We start from the raw sequence: 27,790 nt of genomic DNA on the forward strand, positions 1-27,790 counted from the left end.
TGTTTTTGTTAAAAATTTAAAGCCACTTTGTTCGTCAGGTCTAAAAAAGAAACTGATTCAAATAATATAATATAATATAATATAATAATTTTTTTCCAGACAAATAGGAACATTTAAATGTGTTGCAAACCCAGGGGGAGGATTTCAGTGTGACACACTAGTCGCGTGTCCGGCATTTAATTGTGTCCTGTGTGTTCAGTTGACAGCAATGGCAGGTCCTGACCTTATAAAAACTCTTCTGTACACAATTAATAACCTTTTACAGCAGGAGAAGTACAAAGCCGGCTTGGCAGTTGTGAAAGGGTTCAGAAACGGTGCCGTGTGAGTAATCTCGTTACTTAAAATAGCGATTTGACTCATCTATGTTTTTTACACTATTGTACCAGCTAACGATTCTGTGGCTATTCAGTTGAAGTGCAGGAATTACGACGCTGACCTCAGTTATTCTGTTCATAATTCAGCGACACCGTGATAATTGCTAGAAATAACATTAGCAGCAGGATATACCGCAAGACAACTGACAGTGTTTGACTTTGCTAACAGCCAGTTGTTTTCAGGAGGCATTTACATAATTATGTGTTTATTTCAGATATGGGGCAAAGATCAGAGCACCGCATGCCCTGGTTATGACATTTCTGTTTAGAAGTGGCAGGTAATTGACTAATTTAAAAAAAAATCTATTTAATTACACCGAAATATATCGGATCTATTAACGTTACCCTTTTCTTGTAATAGTTTGAAAGACAAATTTAAAGCCATTTTGAAGGCCACATACACCCACTCTCGGAATCTGGCATACTTCGTGTTCACGTACAAAGGTCTTCAAGCCTTACAGCAGAAGATCCAAGGAAAGAGCTTCCAGTCTCACTCTTTTCTGGCTGCCTGTGTTGGAGGATGGTTGGTGTTTGGAGACAACAACAACATAAATAGCCAGGTAGGAATTCTGCAGCCTTCAGACCTCTGTTGTCATGTTTGCTTTTACCAGATCACATCTGTAAGAGTTGTATTGTCCCTTAAAATGAAGTGACAATTATTTACTTTTTATTTTAGATTAACATGTACCTGCTGTCCAGAATCCTGTTTGCCTTGTCTCGACTGGCTGTGGAGAAAGGAGTTATCCCTGCGCCCAAACAAGATCCTTTCCCAATCTTTGCCACACTGGTTTGGGGGATTGTCTTGTGGCTTTTTGAGTATTATCCACACACCCTTCAGCCCTCACTGCAGTCCTCCATGAACTACCTCTACCATGACAGTAATGTGTGGCATGACATCTCAGACTTCCTTATATATAATAAACCAAGGACTGCATCTCAGTAATGAGGTCTTTGTTTTTGGATGTGAATATGCTCTTTATGATGCAATCATTACCTTTATAATCTTTTTTATGACCAATACTCCAAATGACATAGAATGCTACCTTTTTAAAACTGCATTGCAGGATCATTGTGCTGTATACAGTTAATGTTTTAATTCGTAGAGTAATTTATTTTATGTGTCTGATCTCTCCACATTTCCATCCCAGCTACTAAATTACAAAATGTACAAGGTACATTTGCGTTGTGTGATCTACTTGTGACATTTTTAAATAAATATAATTGAATTAGTTGTTTTTTTTTATCAACAACAACCTCATTAAAGACTTTTTTAAATATGCTAATGATTACAAAATATCTCAAGCTTAATGGGATATAATATGATGAGAATATTGCATTTTACATTCATCATTCAGAAAGGGTGTTTGTGATCACAGTTCTTCAAATATATGTGAAGCACTGTGCCCTGTCATGACTACATCTAACAGAGCTCAACTCAGCTCAACTTTATTCATAAAGCCCTTTAAAACAACCACCGTTGAAACAAAGTGCTGTACATAAATGGACAAAGCAACACAGAAAATACAAGAATCATCAGGGAAATAAGTAATATAAAATAATTGTTCATTGTTTTTAAAACAGTTTAAAAACAATAAGTAATTTTAAAAGAATAAACAGATTAAAAACAAATAAAACCAATATAGGAAACAGACCACAGCACACTAAAACAGTAACAGAGTCTCACACTGGGCTGAAAGCCAAAGAATAAAATTGGGTTTTAAGATGAGTTTTAAAAATGGACAATGAAGAAGCTTGTCTAATGTGGAGGGGGAGCTCATTCCACAGTTTTGGACTGGTAACTGAAAAAGCTCGGTCCCCTCTGAGCTTCCGTTTGGACCTCGATATGTCCAGGAGCTTCAGGTCAGCTGACCTGAGTCACCGAGCAGGAGTGTAGGGGTGGAGTAACTCAGAGAGGTAAGGAGGGGCCGGACCATTTAAAGATTTAAAAACAAATAAAAGAATATTAAAATAAACTCTGTAGAGAACTGGCAGCCAGTGGAGGGAGGCCAGGATGGGGGTTATGTTCTCCCTCTTATGTACTATGTATACAACAGAATCAGACTTTTGATACAGTATCTCACATAAGTGAGTACACCCCTCACATTTTTGCAAAAAGTTTAGTATATCTTTTCATGAGTCAACATTATAGAAATGAAACTTTGACATACAGAATATCAAAGTTTAGTTTCCATAGTTTAATTTATACAGTGTTATCTCATGAAAAGATATACTAAAATATTTACAAAAATGTGAGGGGTGCACTCACTTATGTGGGATACTGTACCTTCAAAATGACAACATAAGGTTTAACTTAAGCTTTCTGTTTTTATTTAATTTCTTTTAAAGTCTGTTTTTAAAGCACACGGCTGTATTGCCTTTAATGTTTTATGTAAAGCACTTTGAATTGCCTTGTACATGAAATGTGCTATACAAATAAATTTGTCTTGCCTTGCCTTGAAAAGGCAATTGGCCAAATATTAAATTGAGTTTTTCTTTTTTATTTCCCCAGTATTTTTTAAACCAGTATACATGTTTTGATGGAGTTTAATAAGCTTTATGCCCCATGTTTCCCTGAAATAGGTTAATTTTCTGTTCAGGGAATACTGGTTTGTATTGGCATAACTAGAAAGTAGACTTTTACTTATGCAAAATGACAACTTAAAAAAAATAGACATGTAATGACATGCCATGACATTTCTATTTTATTCCAGAGAAATCATTATTTTTGAAATCCTTTTATTCCCAGTACTACCTTAACGTCAGTTGCCTTATGAACCTGCATCACGGTGTCAGCTGACGACAGCAATATGATTCAGGTTTTGGCAGGTGTGACTGTTTCAGGTGTAACTAAAAGTTCAATTATCCAACAAAGTAGAAAAAAGTAATTGGTCCAATAAAGAGCTTAGGAATCTTCTAACAAGCAATTATACTTTCCCAAACGAGTTGACATTTTCTTTAATTTCCATACATTTTGGATTTTGTTTAGAGGAAATATAAATGTCATTTAAAAAAAATGTACAAGTGACTGAAAGTTGTTCTGGAAAGAAACAAAATTATACAAGCACAAATCTGAGCTCTTTTTGGCACCATATACAAATGTGTGTCAAGGTATATTGAGTGCATGTCAAAGATTTAATTAATTTATTTCAAGTGCCTTAAAGTGTTCCGCTGTTGCATATAAAAGTTTAATAAAACCATGCTTCAGTTAAACCGGTTTCAAGTTCTCTTTACCCTGTTAAAGGCTGAATCAGCAGCCCTTCCCTACTAAATTACATATATTCTCCATGATGTGAATACATGCAGGACATGAGTAATTACACTTGGCCCATTGAATAGAAAATAGTTTTGATCTAGAAATATGCAGTTAAACATGTAATTTACCTCTTAAGACCAGGGATGGAATGACAAGTGGCATTTGGATTGGGTTGATTTGTGCTTGTATAATTTTGTTTCTTTCCAGAACAACTTTCAGTCACTTGTACATTTTTTAAATTACATTTATATTTTCTCTGAATAAAATCCCAAATGTATGGAAAAAAAAACAATGTTACTCGTTTGGGAAGGCGCAATTGCTTGTTAGAAGATTCCCAAGCTCTATACTGGACCAATTACTTTTTTCTGTTTACTTTGTTGGATAATTAAACTTTCAGTTACACCTGAAATAGTCACACCTGCCAAAACCTGAATCATACTGCTGTCGTCAGCTGACACCGTGATGCAGGTTCATAATCAATCAATCAAACTTTATTTATAAAGCACTTCATGCTGGGGCAACACAAAGTGCTTTACATGAAAAATACATTTATGCATATTAAAACAAAAAGAAAATACATAACAGAAAAAAAAGTTACAGTTCAGTATACACAAAGCAGATACACCCCCACCCCCATTTGGCACATGACTCCTTGATTTCTTTCTCTGTACTAAAAGTAGTATAAAACACTAAAAGTGATAACCATCTGGCTTGATGTTGCTGTGAGGAAACAATATCATGGGGATCCATCCATACCAGGAGCCAGTCTACCCATGTCCTACAGAGGCCGCCATCACGGCAACCACCGCGATCGGGGCAGACTGGGACCCACACCACACCACAGCCATAAGGCTGCAGTATAGGGCCCCAGACACCCAGACAATGGCAATCACCGCAGCAACAACCCCCAAACTGAGCAGGCAGAGCCCCCGGCATGGAGGATCCCCATGAGGAAAACACTGGAGTTAAAACAAATATTAAATAACCTTAAGAAACAATAAGCTAAGAGTAAGTAAATAAATAAGTAAATAAATAAATAAACAGGCAACTGACGTAAGGTAGTACTGGGAATAAAAGGATTTCAAAATAATGATTTCTCTGGAATGAAATAGATATGTCATGGCATGTTATTATATGTCTTTTTTTTTTTTTGTCATTTTGCATAAGTAAAAGTCTACTTTCTAGTGATGCTAATACAAACCAGTATTCCCTGAACATAGATATTTCAAGAAGACTTTCTTTAAATAAACATATAATTTGTAAAATATAGTAAAACAGAAAAAAAAAAACTTGCCAACATAGTCGTCATCCTAAAGATGAAGGAACTATTCTGTCATTAAAATAAACAGTAAGAAGTGCTGGTAAGAAAAAAATGATTAACACCCTCAGTAAGGCGATATAGACTCAGCAGTTTTCATGACTTAGTATTATTCTTCAGAAATGCATCCCACTCAATTACACTGTACTCATACCTGACAACACCCACTGCATACCTCAATTTCCTAAAGATTGCAAAACTAGTTTCTGGGGGAGGCAGGTCTTGGCGTCAGTGAATAGTCTTCCTTGTGCTAAGGGGGTGTGTTACTAAGGACATTGGAAACATTGAAGGAAATCCGTCCACTTTCTCTCTGTGTAACTGAGGGAACGCTTCAGAGGGAGGGGCAAATGTATAAATATAAGATGAAGGTGACTGCAGAATTAATTACACTTGCTACACTGACGCTAACAAATGGAAGGTAAGGATTGTCTTCAGTGATGGAAGCTTTTTAAATCTTTTTATTGTAGCTTATAAGTTTCTTATAATATATATAATTCTTATATATATATATATATTTTTTTTCAAATTTCACCCCCAGACTGCTGAATGCTTTTCAATTTACAATGTCTATGATTGAAATGTTTTCCAGACTTGAGTATACAGTATGTCAACCTGGAACAGTCTGAAAACCTGGAGAGACACAGGACAGTGGGCTTTAACGGTGCCAATGCTCTAGTGGTGCGAAGAGGAGCTCCATTCAGAATCAGTGTAGGGCTGAAGGGTCGACCTTTCAACCCTACGACTGACTCTCTGAGGATCAAAGTCATGCTAGGTATTCTAGATTTAGCTTTACAGAAGATCATTTTGTGGATGAGGGACTGTTTAGCTCAAGCTTTTTGTGTGAACCAGCACAGTAAAACAATATATTCTTTTTTTCCCTCTCAGGTCCGCTGTTTGTGATAATGCCAGTCACATTGCCAAAGAAGACCCCTTCCTCCAGTTGGAATGCTTATATTAACACACATGGCTTAAACCCCCTGAACCCCTCGATCTTCATCTCCTCTCCAGCCTCTGCATCAGTGGGCTGGTACAAGTTTCAGCTGGATGTGCTCACACTGGATGGCCAGAGGAGTCAGGCTTTTGGCAAGTTTATTCTGCTCTGCAACCCCTGGTGCTCTGGTGAGTACAACCAAGTGAAGTAATGGGAATATTACTCCTGCTTATCAGCTTTTTATTTATTTATTAGCCATCTCAGAATCAGTCTTTTTAAACAGTGCTGGAATATTTTTTGTTAGCAACAAAAAGCAGTGAGTTTATCAAACCAGAAATGTAGATGTAAATATGCTGTATGAGTCTAAATTCATTTACAAAGAAGAATTAAAATCACTTCGCCGTTTGTTCTTTTTGTCAGACAATTTTGGCTACAATAGTTTTGTAAAGTATTACTTTTGTAATCATACCAGAGAGTTGAGGTCTTCTCATTAAAATTCACAAGATACCTGTGTTATCATTTAAATGATCAAACATGAATTCACAAGCGCAGTCTAAATACTGCATTCACCATCGTCTCTCTAAAGTCTGAGATTTTACTGTGGATCACTGTGCAGACCTTCAAAACAAGCTGCTGGATTCATTTAATTTAAATCCGGTGTGTTCGAGCAGGGAAGCCTCAACACCTGCAGGACAGTGGCTCTCTAATACCAGAATTTAACATCCCTACCTCTAAGACAGGGATGCCCAAAGTTGGTCGTCAAGGGCCGCTGTCCTGCAGATTTTCCAATGTTTCCTGCTTCAACACACCTGACTCAAATGAAATAGATCCAACAGCCTATTAAATTTTGCACAATGACTCATCAATATGAGTCAGGTGGTTTTGGAGCAGGGACACATCAAAAACCTGCGGGATTGTGGCCCTTGAGGACCGGAGCTGGGCAACCCGCTCTAAGATAAATTACCATGGTGTATTAAAGATCATTCAACATTTGTCTCCTGGACAAGCCACATTCATTTATTCATACATTTCTTTATCACACACCTACACAATATATATTCACACAATGGGCAGTGAGGGGTTGAGTGTTTTGCCAAAGGAGTCTTGAACATGCAGACAAAGCCGCCACTCTACACCTTGAGTCACAGCAACTCCACAAACTTTATCTCTATGAAAACTCTCTTCTGTGAGAACGGCCTTTAGTTACTGCTGCTTCCAAAACATGGTTATATACAATTTATGCTACATACCAAGTTACATTTTAAGAAGTAAATGCAGGCCGCTTTACTAAGTATAATGTTTATGTCTTTCAGAGGATGCAGTGTATCTTCCATGTGAGGAACAGAGAAAAGAATATGTCCAAAGTGACTCTGGGTTGCTGTTTATGGGGACAGCTAAGAACCTTGTATCAAGACCATGGTCCTTTGATCAGGTATGAGATCAGTTTCTTACTGTCTTAATTTCAAGGCTCTGCACCACAAGATTGGATTGCATTTAACCTTCATTTACTTGATGTTAAGTTTTATTAAACTGTTTATTATAACAGCTCAAGGAAACTCTGACATATTAGAGGAATTAAATAAGGGAGACACTTTAGTGCTAGATGCTGTAGTTGAAGCAGCAACTGTACAATGTAACACTGATAGATGAAAACAGGAAACCAAACCTCAACCCTAAACATGACATCACATTTAGGGTTGTAATTTTAAAGCAATAAAATGTGCTTCATAAATCACAAACATGTTAATACTCTAATTTCTGTCTTTGTGAAGTATGAGCCAGGTGTTCTGGAGTCATGCCTGAATCTTCTCCAAGTCAGCCCTCAGCACCAAAAGAACACGAGAATGGACTGCCTGAATCTAAACAACCCTGTTTACATCAGCCGGGTAGTCTCTGCCATGGTGAGTGGGAACAAGTTCTGGAAACAAAGCATTCCATCATTGCGTTCCTTCTTACACTGACAACACTAACATCATAACTACTGATTAAAAACAAGTTGAGTCCTGAACTGGGACAAGTTGTTCTGCAGATCATAAAGAAAAATGACAGGATCGCAGCACTAAACTATCACCTGTAAGGACACTGTAGCTGTCTGACAGTCAGATGCAGTAGTCATTAAACTGCCACTCTTTATCAGAACCATCACAGAACATAAAGTCTGTGATGCCCAAACTTGCTCTGCCATCTTTGGGAACCAAAGTGCTTATTTAGAAATTTTTTTTTCTCTTGTTATTTGAATTTAGATCAACTGTGAAGATGATCGTGGAGTACTGAAGGGAAACTGGTCAGGTGACTACAAACAAGGTAATCATCCCTCCAAGTGGACAGGAAGTGGAGACATCTTGAAACAATGGGCCCGGTCTGGTTACCAGCCAGTCAAGTATGGACAGTGTTGGGTGTTTGCTGCTGTCATGTGCACAGGTGATTACGTCTCCATAATCTTATACTTTTAGGAAATTAAATATTTTATTTCATTTACTTTCCTTTAAATTTTTTTCTTTAAAAAAAAAAAAAAAAAACATCACTCAAGCCCTGGAATTTGTCACTTTAATTAAAGTTGTTAACCCTGAATCAATGCTTCCAGGACACAATGTTCAGATATTTTCAGCAGCATGTTAACGTCTGTCTCTGTTTTTATTACGTCTTTCAGTTATGAGAGTTCTTGGCATTCCTTGTCGTGTTGTCACAAACTTCAACTCAGCCCATGACACCAATGGCAACCTGGTGATTGAGGAGTACTACAGCGAAACTGGGACAAAACTAAACCTCAGCCAAGACAGCATATGGTGAGTAATGATCAGCATCTGAAGCAGCTTGTTGGCATTTGATTCATTTTGTGAATGATTAAAAATATATATTTTTTTGGATCCTGTAAAAAGGAACTTTCATGTATGGGTGGAGTGTTGGATGACTCGCAGGGATGTGGGATCTGAAATGGACGGTTGGCAAGTTCTGGACCCGACCCCACAGGAGAGAAGTGGAGGTGTGTGAGAAGTGTTGCTTAAGTGCTTTTTATTTATTCACTTATTTTTTTTCCGTAGGTATCTGTTAACTGTTCCATAACTTTCTTTCTTCTTATAACCTAGGAGTGTTCTGCTGTGGCCCAGCTCCAGTCAAAGCAATCAGGAGTCAGCGTATCGACCTTTTATATGACATCCCATTTGTCCATGCTGAGGTGAATGCTGACGTACACACAATCATCGTGAGCCAGGGTCAGATGGTCAGCTTCAGCAAAGACAAGGACAAAGTTGGATCCCTCATCTGCACTAAAGCTGTTGGCCTCCCAAGACTGCAGAACATCACAGCAGACTATAAATATGTGAAAAGTATGACCCCAAAATCTCCCAAAATATCCATCCATTTGCACTCCAGCTAATTGATAATCAAGCTAATGCTTGATCTAGATGGCAGTAATGATTTTGCTCACATTTTGTGTCATCTTTTTTTTAATAAAGGCCCAACTTCAACACCGTCATCAAGAAGTTCCACCATTTCAAAAGACTCAACACTGAGAAGAGGTAATTTGTCATTTTGGATTTGTTAGTTTTGATTTTGTTGTTTAAACATGCCCTCTTTTAAAGATGTTTTTTCTTCATTTTCAGCTGTCTTATCCAAAGGAGTGTCAGTCGTCCTGGCCCTGGATAAATCTCCAGTAGTCGGGGAGCCAATCTGCTTTACGGTGAAGGTGATGAACCAACAAAGTGTATCCAAGATGATGAAAGTTCATTTCAATGCTCAGGCAAAAGAGTACAACCACAATCCTTCTGACACCTTTTGGGACAAAAATGGTGTCATACAGTTAGCACCCATGGAAGGTAAATTTGTTTTTTAATCTACACATAAATTCTGCTCTGGTTGTATTTTTTGCGAACAGATTAGATGATGAATTTCACACTCCTGCTTTCACTTTCCAGTCAAGGTACTGCAGCAGCAGATCCTCTCAGCCCAGTATGTGGATGTGGTGGGTGACAATCTGATCAACTTGGCAGTTGTCCTGGAGGACATGGCCAGCCATGAACGGGTGCTCACTTCAGAGGAGTTTAACATAGCAAGCCCAGAGCTCACCATCCAGGTACTTTGTGAACAATAATTATGAACTGTGCAATTTCTCTGGGTGGAAAATAACTTCTTTTAAGTAAATATTCTGGCTTAAATACTGTATTTAAATACTGTATCTTGATTCTCCTTCAGGTTGCAGATGAAGACTCTGTTGTGCCCAAAAAAGAGCATACTGCCACAATTTCTTTCACCAACCCGTTCTCTCAACCAGTGAGTGGATTACTCACTGTAGAAGGAGCTGGGCTCATGCACAAGGTTCACTTCAGGTAAGAATGAGGAATGAGGAATGAATGGCTGCTAATGAAAAGGTGGAGGAATGCTCAAATAAAGGAGTGTCGTCAAACACTGCATAACAGAACAGTGTGTCCAGGTTAAAGGATTGTGCGTATGTTAATGTGTAAAACAAATGACACTTGACAGTGACAATCAGCCATTTCAAAAGACTGGATCATCATTTTTGCAGGCATGTGGGTCATATTCTGTCTGTTGTCTTCCCACAGTATGCCCTCATTACGTCCAGGCATGAGAGTGGAGCAAGACATCAAATTCCTCCCAAGCATGGTGGGTGTAAAGATGCTGCAGGCCAGTCTGTCACTCTCAGAAATCAACATCAACATCAGAGGCTTTAAGATGGTGTCCATCAACAGTATTTAACTCCCTCAAAGGTTGTCATGTGTTATATTACCCTCACTGAAATCAATGTGAATGGTATTTATTTTTTGCTGTGTATTTATTTGAGCCATTAAAATAATATTGTTGCCTGAAATTTTGCATCAGTACTTGAAATGTAAAAATTGGCAAAAAAAATGCTAATTTAAGGAATTATGCTTATTTAAGCTTTGCCACCTGTGTCATATTTCTTCTGCAGAAGCTACACACTTCAGTGTTAATAATGTTTGAATGTATTTTTCTTGTTGCATTTCTTTTTCTGCCCTGAAGAGGGAGACATCTCCTCAGAGATAAGAGCAGGCCCCTTGGATGAAATACTTTTCGTACCTTAAGATATTAATATGTAATTTAAAACAATCTATCACTACTCTTGATGTCATGTAATCTTTCTATGCCTTCACGCTTCGTAAATGTGTGAAATAAAAGGAAAGCTAATTTGACTTTGCCTAAAATGCAATTAATTTATCTTTATTAATCTACTAACTTAACTGTCTGTCACAACAAATCAACAATAAAGCATTATATACAAATCATAGCTAAGCTGACAGGCAGTGTTATCAGCACATGCACAACCACACCACATCATCTATATTACAAACTGGTTAATAGGAAATGAAACAGTATGAGAAAAGAAAACAATATACACCCCATAATCAAAAGTAAGGATTCAGACACCAGTCTATAACACAGCATCTGCAAGGAAACATCTTATCAAAACATTTTTACAAGCATGTAACTTTGGTTTTTATGAGGGATTTTTTTTATGCTTAGCTCCTATTTCTACGTCATTGTGTTGTAGCGATAAACCAATAATAAATAGTATAATGACAAAAACAGACTATTTTAAGAGCCTTTAGCTATGAGGAAATTTTATTTAACATCAATCTAGCTGGCTAACATAACAGTGGAAAAAAATCAACGTATTGCCTCAAGTTATCTCTAATTTTGTCTTAAAAATTGAAATGGGCAGAGAAAATGTTTTTAAAACTCAAACAAATAAAAAGACACAGAAGAATTTAAACTTTTCATCCATCGGGACACACTCACTGTGCTCTTTAAACAGGAAGCAAGAATTTGCATTCAGTGCAAAATTTGTGTACAAAAATGGGACATCAGTTATAAAGTTGAGATGAACTGACACAAAAGCAGGAAAACATATCTGTGTGGTTTTTATTTTAATGTATATGTATACTTGCAGTATTAACTATAATTCCCTGGGATTAATCAAGCTTTGGTCCCTCACTTTACTTTGGTCTGCGTGTTTTTTTTTTGTTTTTTTTTTCTTTTTGTCCAGCACTTCTTTAGGCTTCTTGTCTGTGTGTCCTGCTGCAGCCTTGCTTCAAACTCCTCATAATTCCTTTGACTCTGGTGTCAAACTGTCCATCTGGGTGCACCGTCAAACCAGCAACACTGACTCTATATTCAGTTTCTACAGGCACCTTCTCCTTCCAGATGCTCAGGAGTTTCTCATAGTTTGAGTGGAGTAGCAGAACTTGATTGCTGGTGCCCTCTAAAGGTAGTCCAGCTCCAGTGCATGGCTCAAAGCTTCCAGGTCAGCCCGACAGGACACCCTCCAGAATGGCATGTTCTTCTAGGGAAGGCAAACACAATTTGACATTAAACAAAGGGCTAATGTATAAAATGCAATCTTACTATAAGGTAGTGGTTTCCAAACTGGGGGGTGAGATCCGTAGGGGCGTCCAACGTTATGACGGGAGGGTGGGGGCCAGTAAGACAAAATAAAACTGATAATGCTAGCAAAACTTAGACAAATTTGGGAAAATTGTGGGAAAACAATATTGAATCAACAACAGAAATTTCAACTACCAAAAAAAAAAAAAAAAAAACTAAACTAAACTAAAGTCTATTTGGTGGCACATTTCTTTGTATATTTCTTTGTAAGCATGGGGGTGCATGTGGTAGTGGGGGAGGCTTGACACTGATGTTTTCGATGAAAAGGGGATCCTGCAGATAAAAGTTTGGGAACCACTGCATAAGGCAAGCACGTTCTAACAGCTAGCAGCTTCTGCAGTGTATGAGTGTATGTGGGGAAATTCTGCAGTGGTTTAAAAAGGAATTTTGGCAAAAAAAAAGAGCAGCCAAATCTTAGAGAAATTCTGACATCTCAATGCAAAGACTTGACAAACAGCAACAGAGGCTGCAAGAATGGAGATTATCATAAGGTTAACTGATTAGTTGTGGACTATTTTTCAGCAGCCAAGCTGATTTATACCTTTTTGGCTACGGTTTCCTCTTCGGCTCCATCTCCTATCACCACATAGACTGCTCTCCGACCAAACCTCTGAGACACACGCTCAAAACAACTCTCTTTACCTTTAAAAAGATGAAAAATAGGATTAAAATTTTAAAATCCATTTCGTTTTAATTTATAAATTACTTTGCATACAAAAAGTAGCACAAAGGGCTCTACACAAAAACATACAACTAACTATTTTTAAAAATACACACCTAATCACAATCTCTCTTGCTCTTGCACATGCACTCATACTAACACACAACATGCACACCCTCGACCCCCCCCCTCCGACACACACACACACACACAGACTCCTCCCCCCTTCTGTCTTTTTAACTAAATAATTTTCGAATAAACATCTGGCTTGACGCTGATGTGAGGAAACAATAAAACAATATAAAATTTATTTAATGTTGCTCAGTCTGAAGCACCAGCTCTGCCAGAGATTTTCTCACCTATCTTAGTGGCGCTGTATATGTTTTCAATGGGAAAGGCAGAGCCGAGACCATAGAGTAACACCTTGGAGAGGGCTGGGATCAGCTGGGTGGTGGTCACCAGCACATTTACACAGTTAGGCCTAAAATTAGACAGGACAATGAGGACATACAGGACAAATTCAATATTTACAGGAAATAAGGTTTCTTTCAATTCAGAATGTGAAAATAGGGAACATTTACAGAAGAGCAAAAATAACTTACAGCTGACATCTAATGTAAATTTCCTTATTAATAGGAATTAAGCTGTGCTAGCTTGAACCTACCTGGAGTTGATGAGAGCCAAGGCTTTGAGTGCTTGAGTCAGCCACAGGTCAGTGAGGACTTCCATCTCTCTCCTCAGCTGTAACCACTCCTCTCGCTTGGGGCTGCCCAGCAAGCCTAAAAAATATTTAAAATGGTGCTTAAAAGTTGTTGAAAACCTCAAAATGTTCTATATTACTCTACTAACTATAGACTAAATATTATCCTTGTTGACATTAAATTATAGTCCATCAACATTTGCATGCAGTATCTGCAGTGATCTTGTTATGCAGCAATAACCTCATGCACATAAAGTTTTCAGGAATTGTAAAAAAAAGTCCTGTATACAAAATGAGAGGATTTCTCTATAAACAGCAGCTTTAACTCTGGGTTAGTTGGTGGACTTCCTTACATAAATTTCTTTTTGACTGAAGTTTGTTGAAAGATTATATTCTGGACATTATTTAGATATTCTAGATATGGACATAATTTTTTTAATAGGCTTCCACAGAACTGCAGGTCAACTAAAACTCAGGCTTTTAAAATGTTATTTTTGTAACTGTTGCATTTAGCTAGTCTTTTGTTTTTGTATTGTTTTTGTCTTCTTTTAACTAGTCTTGTTTTATGCTTCACTTTTATGCTTTTGTTCATTCTGTTTTAATCTGTCTTTAATTTGTCCCTGTAGTCTATGCTTCACCTGCATGTAGGAGCTACTTTTAGTTAAAAGCACCCTGGTCTTGTCATGTTTCTATGTGTTTGCCTCTTGTTGCTTGTTGCTTGTTTTAACCACTTTGAATTGCTTTTGTCTGAAAAGTGCTATATAAATAAAGTTTGATTCGATTGGATTCTTTTCAAACCAAGTTTTAGTAAAAACACTTCTGCACTTAGACTTTTTCTCTTCCTGCATGATCCACTAAGTTTCTAATTAAAATCAAAAAGTTGTGTTTTCATGTGTCCACAAAGAATTTTTCAAACCGACTTTTGTTTTTTTTCCACATGATCTTAAGCAAACAAAAACTTTTCTCTCTATTTTCTCTTTGCAGAAGTGCCATCGTAGTTGTTCACGGGACTGGTAAACATTAAAGTTTATGTTAATGTTTAATTATTTCCTGGTCTTAGTATGTTGTTATGTACAAAACAACCAAGCAGGCACCCAATGACTACTTTAAAATTATGATTCACTCTTCAGAGAAGTGTAAACCGAGGCTAGAGAAGGACTTACCTCCAACATTATTCTTGTATGTGTTGTAGATCTCCTTAACTCTGCGGTATCGGAAAGCCAGTTTCCTCATCCAGTCCACTCCACCATGTACCCCTGACCCCAGGCACAAAGAGCCTGCTCCTGCTGGGCTCTGGAAGCCATCCGACCCAAAGTTGTATGTGCTGCAAGATCATAAAGAAGGAAACAGCCAGAATGTGGCTCATAAAGATGAAAACGGAATTTTTCTAGACCATTGTACCGTCACACTTTCATCAGTGTCTCTAGATGATGCTCTAAAAATCTGTATAAGTATATCCACGGATGCACTGAAAAAGAAAGCAGTGACTGAGCCATTCATCAAATGTAGGGATGTGAGTCGGTGCAACTACAAACATTTCAGGGACAAGAGGAAAACCTTTAAAACTAAATGAGGTGCTGAATGAGCCTTTGTCTGTACTATATACACATGGCGAGGTAAGGACATATATAAAAACATCTTTGAATAAAAAAGGGCCAAGTTCAATAAAATAAATATGTCAAAAAGTACTTTGGTAAAGTCTGGCTCTTTCTCAAGTCACCCCTAAAAGTATTTTAAAGTTCTTAAATAAGTTTATGTAATAAAAAGTCTGGACTGAGGGAGAAGGAAGGAATGAAAAAGAGATATTTTGATGAGAAATGAAAGCACCGGATAATCCTGTGACACACTATACGGCTGTGGAAGCAGAGAAAATAAAAGTCATGCACTAGCTTGCATGCTTGAACACACATGGATGCACACAAATGCTCACACTGTTTCATCTCCTAGCTGTTTTCCTCCCGGGCACTAAAACCCCGAGGGCAAGTCTGGTTCACAAGCCACAGTAGAACTGTTGGAGTCGCTCATCAGAGCTCTGAGTGCAGAAACACAGTAGACTTTACCTCAGGTCCTGTCCATTGTCGTCTGACGCTACGTCATCAATATGAACCTGGTCACATTCCTGGGAAATGAAAAAGAGACATTAAATATTAGGAGATCCATTTCAGAGTGAAGCTCTGCACAGGCAGGTTTCACCTCTGTAGGGCAGCCTCAGGGAGTGATAGCATTATCTTAAAAATAAAAAAAATAAAATAAAAAAAAAAGAATGACAGACAAGGAAGGAGGAAGTAAAATCAAGATGCGGGACAGTGAGGCGCCAAAAGAAGACAAACAAGATGGTGACTGTTGTAAAAAATAGTTAAAGTAAATCAGCTTTCTATTTCATACTATATTCTGCATTTTACGAATAGAACTTTCAAGCATTTTAAGAATAAACTATTGTCTACAACAGGTAGCGTGTAGTGCTTGTTGTTCCTCGTTGTTGAATGTTAACACAATCTAGCAGATAGCAGGAAATTAAACCACAGTGTTGCTCAAACAATTCTCCAGCCAAATCACCCTAAGCAATATGAAGGCAAATTTAGAATGGATATGATGACTGAAAACAAAGAAAAAAAAGAAAAGAAAAATCAATAAACATCACCTGACTAGAGGAAAACACAGAATATTAAATTGAACTTTGAAACTCAAAGCTACAACTACCTGTCTTTCACATATACAGAGTATGCATACAGTGATATACATGCTTCATCTCCATGTGCACAACTACAGAATCCTGTTATAACCTTTAATTTTCACACAATGACCCAGGACAGTCAGGCTCTCCTATCACATTACAATCACCCAGACAGAGACGCTACCTCATCTTCCATACATTGCAACATAACTCAGTCCCCACCGGCGAGACCCCTCCTCCCACCCAGGTGTCATTAACCCTCACACAGCTGCAAAAATGGACCGATAAATGTAAATGACCCCTTTATTCCTGGGCATATACACTAAAATAAAATAATAATAATGATAATAATAATAATAATAAATAAATAAATATTGCCAGTGATCACTTATAACTGTTTTATTGAGAAATTGGAAACTTTGCCTCTGATTGGTCAGACATCCATAGTGGCCATTTACAAGTTTACATTTCTGTTGGGATCCCAGTCATAACACTTGTAGCCTGTGGTGTGGTTACTGACAAGATAATTGTGCCTCTGGATTTAACAGGAGTTTTCAGCCTGCTGTGGACTGCTGCTTAAGAGATTTATTCAGCCCTGACAACAAAAGAGGGGATAAAAACTGGGTTTGCAAATGGCTTTGTTGGCTCCTTTCCCTCCTCTTGACTGTTCCTCCTCCCATTTGACTAATTTTCCTCTCGGATACTCAGACACACACCTATAATTACAGCACAATGTGTACTTGTTCTCTTTCTCTATGTCCCTCTTTAATCTTTTTTCTTTGTCAGAACAAGACAGAAGAATGTGGCATGAAAAACAGAAGGACTTTTCAGTCCCTAGCTGGTACCAAAAGGAGCAGCTTTTCATCTTTTTGGGGAGTCATCACTTTTAAAGGTTGCATCATGTTAAACTAGATGGACTAATATATAAGTCTAACCATGAAACATTTACATCAGCAAACACATACATTCAATATTCTTGCTGTACTGTTACTTTAGGAGGGAAAACTGTTTGGAAAATGCTGTAGAAAGAATAAATGCAGGATTTCCACAATGACTGCCACTGTGCTTTAAGCCAAGTAAGAAAACAGCACCCAAATGTCAAGTATCTTGCCAGACTGTGGCAGGGAAGGTTTTCTGGTTATGCCAACTCATACTGGATATATTCTCAGTGCTGCAGTTTTCCAGCTAACTGGAAAATGTTTCACTGTTATTCAAAATTAGCGAGATCCACTGTACTACCAGGCAAATGTGTGCTGGCCAGATCGTTCATTCAGATAAAGCATTATGTTTGAGATTCAGGTAAGGTGAACGGTAGTCTTTAAAAAACCCAAAACAAAATAATAATAATAAAAAACAAACAATCAACAACATAAATTATTCTTCACTACACAAACTTCAGAGCTCACCTCCAGGTCATTGAAAAAAAGTCTGGAATCAGCAAGATTGAAGATCATTTCCTCCATCCACAAGCCCAGAGACACTGCCTTTGATGAATCCTGATAAAGAGAAAAAAGATTAACATGAACACTTCTAATATTACAAATAATAATTTTACATACCTTCTGTCGGCTGTCATTGGCATACTTATGTAAAACCACGACAATCTTTTTTCTAGCATTAAAATGTATTTCTTACCATTGATATTTATGTATTTTTATCTGAAGACACTTTCCAGAACACTTAAAGAAAAAATACTGATTTGTTGGTTGCAAATGCAATTTCATCTGGCTGCACCCTTTTAAAGAAGTGACTATAATACATTTCAGTTATTTAGTAGACACTTTTATCCAAAGCGACTTATGGTAGGCAGTAGCGTTAAGGGTCTTGCCTAAGGACCCAAGTGGAAGGTGTTGATATTTGTCCCTTGGGGGAATCAAACTCTGGTCTCCTGCATGGGAGATGGATGCTCTGCCAACTGAGCTTTCCAGCTGCCAATAATACAAAGACCGATTTCCAAAAAAGAAGAAAAAAAAAAAAGCATTTAGGGTGATACCTGTTGCCAGAAGTGTTTGGTATTTAGAGAATATTAAGTTAAACCAGATTTTAGCCATTATACCATTATATCAGTGAGGTGTCTGTCTCTCCAACAGCTTTCTGCTCATTGACAAGACTGGCATATTTACAGGTTTCAGGAGAGGCAATGTATCTGTCAGACAGCCCCTCTAATCTTTGTTATCTTTTTTTCTATTATAGTTAGTCTGGCAAGTCTTCCTGTCTGTTCTCTGTTGGCACTTTTTTTTTTCAACCCACAGAATTCAGTCATTAATTTGAATTGCTTCAGTATCACTACAAATTTACAGTAGATGAAACTCCAAAACCACTTACAGAAAGAGATATTTTAGTTACGGTTTCATACTGTAATTTGAATAATTTTATGGCTTTAATCACCAGAATTGCTCCAATTTTAACTATTAAACACAACACATGATTTTCAAAATTTGTTTTCAAGTGTTTGGGACCAAAGTGGCGAACAGATCAAAAGACCAAAAACACAGTTAGTCTGGCTTCTGGCTTTTAATCTTGGCTAGTTTTGCATACACTGACAATTTCATACAACACAGACCCTCAGCTGTTTTAATAAGTGTCCACTTGGAAAACCACGTTCCAGATGATCTGCAGCTGCCCAGAGGGGGATTTCCTAAACATATAATAGGAATAAAGATACTGTACACACCCACAAACTCATAACAAACTGCTGTATGATCTTCATTGGAAAATCAGCAGCAGGTGTTGAAACATGTACAAACCTCATCAGAAATCAAACAGGATCTAATCTTTCAACTTCTTCCGCCACACAAACAAGACTCTTTTCCTTTATTTATTCTATCAAATAAAAAGAAAATCAAACATCTAGGCTGTGACACCAACTTCACTAAATAAATTTAATGAACAAATTATTAACCCTCACTTACAGAAGTGTATAAATCATAATGTACCGACAGCAAGGCCGACAAACAGCATAGGCATCCTGCTGTTCAAGACTACAAAAGCAGGTGTGTTAAGTTATGTGTGGTGCATTGTTTTAAAGCAGCACTGGCAGTGAGACAAGTAAGACAGAGAGGTGTCAGCCAAAGGTGAGTATATGATTAGTGCATATAAAATGACACGCTGGAGCTGCCTCCTGGCTCAGAATGCTTAAATGGGCTTGAAGACACAAGTAGGGCAAATGATGGCAATTACAAAACAACTCTACTCCAAAGACAGGGTGTAAAAAAACAAAAAAAACAAAAAAAAATGGAATTATGGACAAAGGTTCAGCAGGAGGAACAAAGATGACAAAGAGGAAGACAGAGAAAATAAGAAATGGATGGAAAGGATAAAAAAGGAGGAGATTAAGGCTTAACAGAGGTTTATTCTGTTAGCCCAACATTTAGAATAATGATCTGCAATCATCTTCCTTTTCAGACTGGGGCTGTTCCCACACAAACAAAAGCCTCTTTCTTTTAATCCCAAAGAGGAGTTTAAAAAAAACCAAAACAAAAAAACACCCAAAACACTCACTTCTCACCTTTACTCCTATGGAAGATATTTTCAGATATGAAAGGCAGCTGGTGGAAGAGAATTCACAGACAATTGGACAGATTGGGGTGTTGGATGATCGATGAGATACTGGATGAGATTATATTAGAGGAGGGGTCAGCTCCTCTTGTGTTTACCTTTGGCTCACCAAGATGATGACAACAATTGTGTTTCAACACACCCATTAGTCCTCCGTAAGACTGGTCCCAGTCATGTCTTTAAATCCAGACATTTGTTAATGATAAAAATTTAATGGGTTTATCCAGTGGGTGGAGCCTGCAGACAATCAAATTAAATGTATTATGGCTGTAAGCGTAATAGGTCATCTGCACATTTGGGAGAAACACAAAACAAAACAAATGTTGCTAACTTGTGAGCTGTCTTAATGCAGTCTACTGTTAATCTGTTTTTCCATTGTCACTCATTTATTTCCACTGCTGCATGTCTAAGTTTTGATGTAATAGCCTGTCCAACTGAGCTCTCCTGGATCCAGCAGTGGGGTGTTCGGTTGGTGGGAGGAATTTTTTGATACATGAGTCACATTTCAACACGTCCACAAGGTCTAACTCTCACTTTGGCTCTTCCTCCCTATTTCTTTTTAGGCTCTCTCTGTTGCAGAAAAGAAAGAAAAAGAAACAACGGCATGCAAAGCCAGCCAGGGGCTGAACTGATCAGCAACGCTGCTCTCAAACTCCCATCAGCCTTGTGTCAACCCGCTGGGGGACCGTGAGAATTCAAAACACAGAGTCTTGGCCAAAAACAAGAAAAGCAGCACTGTCCGCCCTTTGTCAGCTGCCTGTCTGTTATGTAAAGGTCCTGCTGGCTGTCAATCACACCGCAGGGTGTCAGGGTAGCCAAACAACCTTGGTGCATTATGAAAAGAAACAAGAGGGCAGAAAGGCAAAACAAAGCCATCGTGTGAAAATGCTCAGGGATGAGCCCCAAAGATCATGTACTTTCACTGTTAGTTAAACAACCAAGACAAAAAGAGACTTTCCTGAAGCCAGATTGTGTGTTTGCTGTGAGGACTTTGTGCCAATCAGCTGTTGTGAGGTAACAATTTGCCACAGAACATGCTTCTTACAGTAAATGACAGAGGGAGGGGGGACATGACCTTACCTTGCCAAATCGTGAGGAGAATGTTCCCGTGAGGAGCGAATGGAAAATGATGATGGTTTCATCCAGGTCCCAGATAAACACTCGCTGCAGTGAAATAACAGATATGTAATGTTAACCACATGACAGCACATATGTGTGTGAGAGAAGGAAAGATAAATACTGCAGAGAAATACTGATAATTTCCAACACCGTGTGAGGGTGTGTTTACCTCTATATCAGAGTCCAGAGGAGGAGCGGGGTCACTGACTCTTTTTCTTCCTCTCAACTTGCCATCTGACCCCCTACGAGCTGGGACCCCATCTTCTTTACCAGGTGTGGGGGGGCTGGGTGGCGGGTGGTAGTCTCCTGAAACAACCCAATCAATACACATAAATCTCACTAAAAACATATTTTTCATTTTAACTCTGGATTCTGGTGATTTTTTAGATCTGAATCATTTTACTTGCAGTAGAAAATTCAACTGAGTTGCAGTGTTGGGAAAATCAGAACTACCAGACAATGATATGAAGAAGCAGTTATAATTCAGTTCCTTTTAGTCTGTCAAAGCTAGTAAAAAAAAAAAAAAAAAAGCTGCACCAACCTTTGACTAAAATTCTCAAGGCAACATTAAAATTGACAGCTATTTTGCTTTACAGGGCTTACACATTTCAAGTTGGGGAACTCTGATTATCACTTGCAGATGCGATTGAAAAAGAAGTATTTTCTACTTGACGTGCTGCTAAAAAAATAGCACAAAACTCCTTGAAACTGTCATGAAAACTGCAGCTGGATTTTTTTTTGCAAATGTGTGAGATAGTTTGCCTCTTTTTAAATGGTGTCTCTTTTTTTAGACCTGGTATGTTGTGGTTCATGTGCTTTGAAAGATAGATCACAGTAAATGTAAGTAAAAGTAAGGAAGAGAGGATGGAAGGTCCATTACCTGTTTGTGACTCTGGGCTGTGATTGGGCATCATGACTGGGTGCTCTGGGTGCTGATAGGCTAGCGGAGTTGTGACGGCAGCAGGGCTGATGTTGCTGCTGGTTAGGTAGGGGCTGTTGTAGTTATAATATGGAGAGTACTGACTCTGGTTGTAGCTCGAATAGGCAGAAAACTCCTAAATACACAAACCGGAATATTAGTGGTGTAAACATGCACATCTGAAAAATTAGTTGATAAATCAATGCATTGTTTCACAAGGTTACTGCAGTATGCAATTCATAAATTCTCTCTGAGTTAACATTGCTCACTTGTTGGGTAGGATTGAATGGGGTTGAATTTGAGATTGCATGGGTCCCTTGAAAAATTCCAGATGAAATACCACCACCTATGAAATAATGTGAAGAAAAATAGGTCAAAGCTCCCAGTAATGACCACACAGGATTAAAGACACAATTATAAATCATAAACTGCTAGGATATGTGCTTTCGATTGTGTTGATGAACAGACTTCATTGTTTTTGATCTGACCTGCGGTGCTGTGTGGAGGAAGTAGTGGAACTTTTACTCTTTTCCCTGTGACAGCTCAGAGCTGCAGGAGCTTACAACTGGATTTATGACTGACATGACAATACAGGTGGGAAAGACTGCAGCTCCTGCTCCTCTGGGAATCTTCTAATCTAATCAAGTCAAGGCAGGAATGTCTTCCTTGGAGCAGTCTTTCCCCACCTGTCTCCTTCTGTCAGGTCTGTCTCTGCCGTTTGTTTGTCCAATTAATTAATTTTTGTGTAATCTTATCACCTCCATCTATGGCAGTGAATAACCTTCCAAGTTTGCATTCCCCTCCGTCTGTTTAACAGTAAGTTGGATGTTTCAAATTTGAATAAACAAGAAATGTGCATAAATGATGGCTGCAAGCCAAAGAGGAACAAATGAGCATTTGATGACAAAACAGTCATCAAATGCAAAATGTGCAAAACAGTGCACAATGTGTGGCTCAGAAAAAGGAATATAACTTCCCTCACACTTCATGGTAGTTCACTAAAAAATAGCGCTCATAAGCAAGCAACACATTACTTCCATTAATCAATCAAAAAACACCTCTGTGACAGCTGACTTTCTCACAGCGGTCAACGTGTAACTCAGTGACAATGCTTGCAACAGTGCTGACCATCTTCATCATCTTAATTTAGTGTGCAAACATCAGGTTATTTTCTTGTGAATCTGACACAAGCAGCACACCTGAGGCTGACTGGGGTGTTACTATTTTTTAAAATATTTTAACGTTGTACAAATCACCAAACACAGGATGCATCCTGTGGGGACATAGCAAGGCTAATCCATTTTTTTTTTTTATTATTATTATGACAGTCTCATGCTGATGCTTAAAAAAAGGGTCCTAAAGGTTCTTAATTACCTGGAAACTATAACTGCATGTTTTAATTTGATGCATTTCAGAGATGGTTACATATTTCAAATAATAAATGATTGCATGTGACAATTTGGGCACTGCCTTTCCTCTCAAATGAAGATCATTTTGCTTACAAAACATACAGATTCTTACACACAATTTGTTATGTTTCATAGATGACTGTTTGCATGACAAGCCTCTTTATTCAATCAGAAAAGAGATATAATAAAATTTCTGAGTAATTGTTTTAATTCATTATGTAGCCCACAGTAGAAGGGTAAGATGCTGTCCTTTAGTTTTCTCTGACATGAATTGAATTGTCCAGAATTAAAGATTCCCTTCCTCGTATGTACTTCAGGTCACCTAATTGCTCCACAACTTATTTCAGCCATACTGCAGGACACAAAGGAGATGATGACTCAATGGAAGAAACTTTCCCAGACAACACAACAGCCCTCAGAGTGACTACAAGAAAAATACAGGAGGTTTCTCAAATAAACACAGAAAGACCTTCATTTGTTTTCAATTGCACACACAGTGTACAGTTAAGTTTTTTTCAAAGGCTTTTGTGGTGTGTATGTGTGTGATAGCATGCTTGTGTACTGTGCATAGTATAATGGATGACAAGGAAACATTATGTCCCTCAAACATTTGAACATTTGGCATTTCAGTGTTCTTTGGTGTTCACAGATAATGATATAGCGATCTTCAAACATATATTTTAACCCGGAGGGACCATTGTCCCTCAAACTCTGCTCTGCTAAAATTTGTTGATTCAACAGCAGTGCTAAAAGGGATTCATCAAAACCCTGCTAACGTGAATATTTACATTCCTGGGTAATGTCTCACATATGAGTATTCTCTATAAGAAAAAGTAAATAGGAAAACATGAATTGTCTTCAAAGGGATGAAAAATTGTGGCTCATGCATCAGTGTATAAGGATTGATGGTGACATTCCCAGAACATGGGATCCTAAAGACAGCTTTGAACACTACCCTTACTAGACCAACTGTTATCACATGACCAGAAAACCATTATAAGGGAGTAATTTAAATCCATCTGCTGATGGAGGAAGCACGACTCACATAAAGCTCAGGAAAAATGCAGTGAAGTGGAAAACTGTCAAAATGATGAAGTAGAATAAATACTGTTAAGTAAGCCTCAACATTTACTTCCTTCTTATCTAAAAAAGGCTTGGAGGCATCAAGTTAACTGCTCTGCTGAGCACACACACACACACACACACACACACACACACACACACACACACACACACACACACACACACACACACACACACACACACACACACACACACACACACACACACATTACAGAGTCAGGATCTGTTGTTAGTGTGAAGTTGGACTCTTCAAACAGTGAAATTACTGTGCACTGTGCTTTTAAAGGATATACTACATTTTGGCAAAGAATGAAACTTTTTCCATTCAGTCTGTACTTGGGTCAGTGTAAAAGCATTTAAATATTCATTTGACTGTCAGAAAACAAATCAGCCTCTTTACAACAGATCAACCAAAAACCCCGGTGGAGCTGGAAAAGGTGCCTAAGCAGCAACACAACCTGGTCCTAAGACTGAGAAAATGGATGGAAAGACAAAATGAATGTCATACCTGCACTTTAATATTGAAACCTTTCTAATTCTGGGTTGAATCAAATTTCTGTACACCCAAATAAGAGCAGAAATATCTAATAAAATCCTAATAAGGGTAATGTTATGATAAAGTATGCCAGTTTTAATTTTTTTCTGCATGTATTAATATAAAAGACCTTGAGGCCTGTGATGATGGCAAAATAGCTGCAAATAAAAAAAGCATGAGCGCAAACAGCATTTTTATCATTATTTTTTATATTTGATTCATTTTAAGATCTCAATATAGGCTCTCGAGCTTGATTTTGTGTATTATATTGTTTATTGGCATGTCATTATTAGTCCTTTAGCAAATGAAACAGAAAAAAAAGCAAATTTCTAGTTGTTTGGATATTGTTTGTATTATCACACACATCTTGAATGACTGTCAGCTCAGAAAACAGTAGGTACACTTGTGTTTTTGAAACCAGATGGGAAACATGCAGGGTCTTCCCTGTGAGGCAGCAAATGCGTTAAATTTATTCTTTCTAGATCTTTACAAGCATTCACTGAAAAAAGCAGGCAGACAAGCAGTCATGTCAAGTTGTGTTGTTCTGAATGGAGTCCGCATGCTCAGAAGTTTATTTTTTTCTGTAGCTTCAGAGAGTTTGAAAATAAAAAAAACTCAGGTTAAGATGGGGAGCAGAATATTATTTAGGATTAGCAGCCTTTAAAAAGCCTTCTTGGTGTGTGGTTAGGCAGACTTGTAATTTAAAGATTCAATTAAATGATTTTCAAAAGCCAGCATTGATTAATTAGTAACAAAACTAATAAATAGTAAGATCCAAGTTGGTCAAAAGATGAAAGATAGTTGGTCGTTGCAGAATGTGTCTATAATCAATTGTCTAACATAGTATGCTGTCACATCGAGATCTTACTAAAAGTAGGAAAATACTACTTACTATAACTAAGCTATTTTAAAAGCTCTAATTAGCAGTTTCTTCCAATAATTAAAGTCATGTCAACACACATCTGTTTACAGCTCTAAAGCTTTGTCTCACTTGTGTTTCATCCACATAGTATAAACAACTCATGTCGTGTCTGCAACATCAAACCTGCTCACCCCTCCATAAAATGCCCCTTAACCTCTCCCCTGTCACACACAAGGTCAATTTCATGCTGGTTTCAAAGCCATAAAGTTGCATCGAGAGAGTCATGCTTTAGGTGCCGGGCGACTGAGGAATGTGTACAGCACAGACACTAAACCACAGACACACGCTCACATGCAGAGAGCTACACAGACTCTAAGGCATAACATATCTTTATTCTAGCATCTGTGTACTAAGACCCAAGACCCCCCCCCCCCCCCCCCCCCCCCCTTTTTTTTTCCTGTGGTCACTATTCTTGTTTTCTTCTTTCTACCTGTTCTTTTTCTGTTGTTTTTATATTTTATCACTCTCCCTTTCTTGAGAGTAACAGAAACAAGCGCTTGCATGCTGTGTTGTTGGTCTGAGTGGAGAAAGGGGGCCTGACCCCAAAAAAATAGGAGGGGTAGAGAGACTTTTGACGCCAGGACTCCAGACCGCAACTAATGGAGAACAGGTGTGGCAGAGAGGAGAGGAGAGGAGAGGAGAGGAGAGGATAGGAGAGGAGAGGAGAGGATAGGAGAGGAGAGGAGAGGAGAGGAGAGGAGAGGAGAGGAGAGCTGTAGCAAGCATGGATGCTCCATCCAATGAGGTCACATCAAAGATGATTTACAAAAACTCTAACATTGGATCACTGTGTTTTTAACGATGCTTCCTGAAATTCAGCACATACATTGCGTCAGACTGACCATGTGTGTGAGAGTAGCTGTAGAGGCTTTGACTGGGAGGCGTGCTGCTGAAGTTTGAGTAGCCCAGTAGTCCTGTCTGTCCTGGAGAGTGACTCAAACCGTCTTCTGTTTTAATGTCTAGAATAAAAACAGCACAATGTTGATGTTGCATCTAGGATAAACCAGTAGAACCTGGTTTACTATCAGAAACCATTTCATAATATTATATTATATATTAAAAGCTTTTATAGGAGACTGGAAGCTCTCACTTTGATTGGTTAGGTTAAGTTACAAAGCCTGGAGAACATAGTAGTTTCAGATTGTACACAAAACTATGCTTTGACAAACTTGTTTGTTAGATTTTTATTCTGTACCCTTTATTTTTACATGTTTTAGTAATAGTTTAATATTTGGCTTTGTGTATTTCTTAAAAGTAATTTTACAGATTATTAAATATAACATTTATATAACATGATAATCTTTCTCTGTGGCACAAAGCACCCATGTATTGTGTATTTGACACAACTGTGTTATAGACTATAATTAATTCCCTCTTCCTTTGTGAGATCAGTGGTTGTTTCATGCCATATTTTGTTTTTTTCAATATAATAGACTGAAGCATCACCAAATCAACTAATCAGGTGTAAGTAAAGCTAGCTGTACATACATGTCTTTCATATTATATTACAAATATCTTAATATTTTAAGACAGTTCCCACAATAATGTATGATTGTCCAAACATAAGACTGTACTTACTGTAAGATGGCATGCTGTAGCCTTGTGTGTGGTGAGTGTATGGTGTGTATGGTCCTGCAGGCTGGAGGGCAGGGCTGTACTGAGTCTGTCCATATGCAGCCATGACACCGATCTTAGAGAAGCAGCACAAAAATGAAGGAAGTTTTTGGTACTGGTCTTTCTGCTTATGTATCTGTTACAATGTAACATCTGTTACTGGCAAGAAGTGAGTGTGAAGAAGGACGATTTTCTGCAGGTAACATCTGACAAAAATTACAAGGCATGCTTCCTCTAATATTATTGCAAAGATGAACTAATATAAAAACATGATAGGCAGTTCATGAACACAAAAAGCTC

The 27,790-nt window shown here is 38.0% G+C and overlaps 3 protein-coding genes across 3 annotated transcripts in view; 2 read left to right on the top strand and 1 right to left on the bottom strand.

The window, feature by feature from the left end:
- Nucleotides 1-162: 162 nt before the first annotated feature.
- Nucleotides 163-1,597, top strand: pxmp4 (peroxisomal membrane protein 4). Its single transcript, XM_041980571.1, has 4 exons — nt 163-321; nt 590-652; nt 736-934; nt 1,051-1,597. The coding sequence occupies exons 1-4, from the start codon at nt 209-211 to the stop codon at nt 1,315-1,317; spliced, it is 642 nt and encodes a 213-aa protein (XP_041836505.1). The 5' UTR covers nt 163-208; the 3' UTR covers nt 1,318-1,597.
- A 3,419-nt stretch (nt 1,598-5,016) lies between these two features.
- tgm5l (transglutaminase 5, like) lies at nt 5,017-11,044 on the top strand. Its single transcript, XM_041981100.1, has 14 exons — nt 5,017-5,363; nt 5,535-5,717; nt 5,831-6,064; nt 7,190-7,308; nt 7,649-7,777; nt 8,120-8,297; nt 8,527-8,662; nt 8,756-8,859; nt 8,963-9,202; nt 9,332-9,394; nt 9,479-9,691; nt 9,791-9,948; nt 10,068-10,201; nt 10,436-11,044. The coding sequence occupies exons 1-14, from the start codon at nt 5,357-5,359 to the stop codon at nt 10,587-10,589; spliced, it is 2,052 nt and encodes a 683-aa protein (XP_041837034.1). The 5' UTR covers nt 5,017-5,356; the 3' UTR covers nt 10,590-11,044.
- Nucleotides 11,045-11,801: 757 nt separating this feature from the next.
- Nucleotides 11,802-27,790, bottom strand: part of eya2 (EYA transcriptional coactivator and phosphatase 2) — a 28,284-nt gene continuing 12,295 nt past the window's right edge. Inside the window, exons 4-16 of the mRNA XM_041981102.1 lie at nt 27,455-27,566; nt 26,719-26,835; nt 22,197-22,273; nt 21,889-22,063; nt 21,178-21,314; nt 20,970-21,053; nt 17,738-17,827; nt 15,718-15,776; nt 14,821-14,981; nt 13,622-13,736; nt 13,317-13,438; nt 12,838-12,938; nt 11,802-12,195 (exon numbers count right to left, since the gene is read on the bottom strand). Of these exons, the coding sequence (XP_041837036.1) occupies nt 12,115-12,195; nt 12,838-12,938; nt 13,317-13,438; nt 13,622-13,736; nt 14,821-14,981; nt 15,718-15,776; nt 17,738-17,827; nt 20,970-21,053; nt 21,178-21,314; nt 21,889-22,063; nt 22,197-22,273; nt 26,719-26,835; nt 27,455-27,557 (1,422 nt within the window). The 5' untranslated portion in view covers nt 27,558-27,566 and the 3' untranslated portion in view covers nt 11,802-12,114. The remainder of the gene's footprint in view (nt 12,196-12,837; nt 12,939-13,316; nt 13,439-13,621; nt 13,737-14,820; nt 14,982-15,717; nt 15,777-17,737; nt 17,828-20,969; nt 21,054-21,177; nt 21,315-21,888; nt 22,064-22,196; nt 22,274-26,718; nt 26,836-27,454; nt 27,567-27,790) is intronic.

Source organism: Melanotaenia boesemani, chromosome 3, assembly GCF_017639745.1.
Source record: "Melanotaenia boesemani isolate fMelBoe1 chromosome 3, fMelBoe1.pri, whole genome shotgun sequence".
Taxonomy (NCBI): domain Eukaryota; kingdom Metazoa; phylum Chordata; class Actinopteri; order Atheriniformes; family Melanotaeniidae; genus Melanotaenia; species Melanotaenia boesemani.

Bases quoted from the DNA above. Each gene is read 5' to 3' on its own strand.
- tgm5l (XM_041981100.1), top strand. The intron at 9,203-9,331 runs GTATGACCCCAA...TTTTTAATAAAG, and splicing joins AGACTATAAATATGTGAAAA to GCCCAACTTCAACACCGTCA. The intron at 9,395-9,478 runs GTAATTTGTCAT...CTTCATTTTCAG, and splicing joins AGACTCAACACTGAGAAGAG to CTGTCTTATCCAAAGGAGTG.
- pxmp4 (XM_041980571.1), top strand. From the start codon at position 209: ATGGCAGGTCCTGACCTTATAAAAACTCTTCTGTACACAATTAATAAC. The intron at 322-589 runs GTGAGTAATCTC...TGTTTATTTCAG, and splicing joins GGGTTCAGAAACGGTGCCGT to ATATGGGGCAAAGATCAGAG. The intron at 935-1,050 runs GTAGGAATTCTG...TTTTTATTTTAG, and splicing joins ACAACAACATAAATAGCCAG to ATTAACATGTACCTGCTGTC.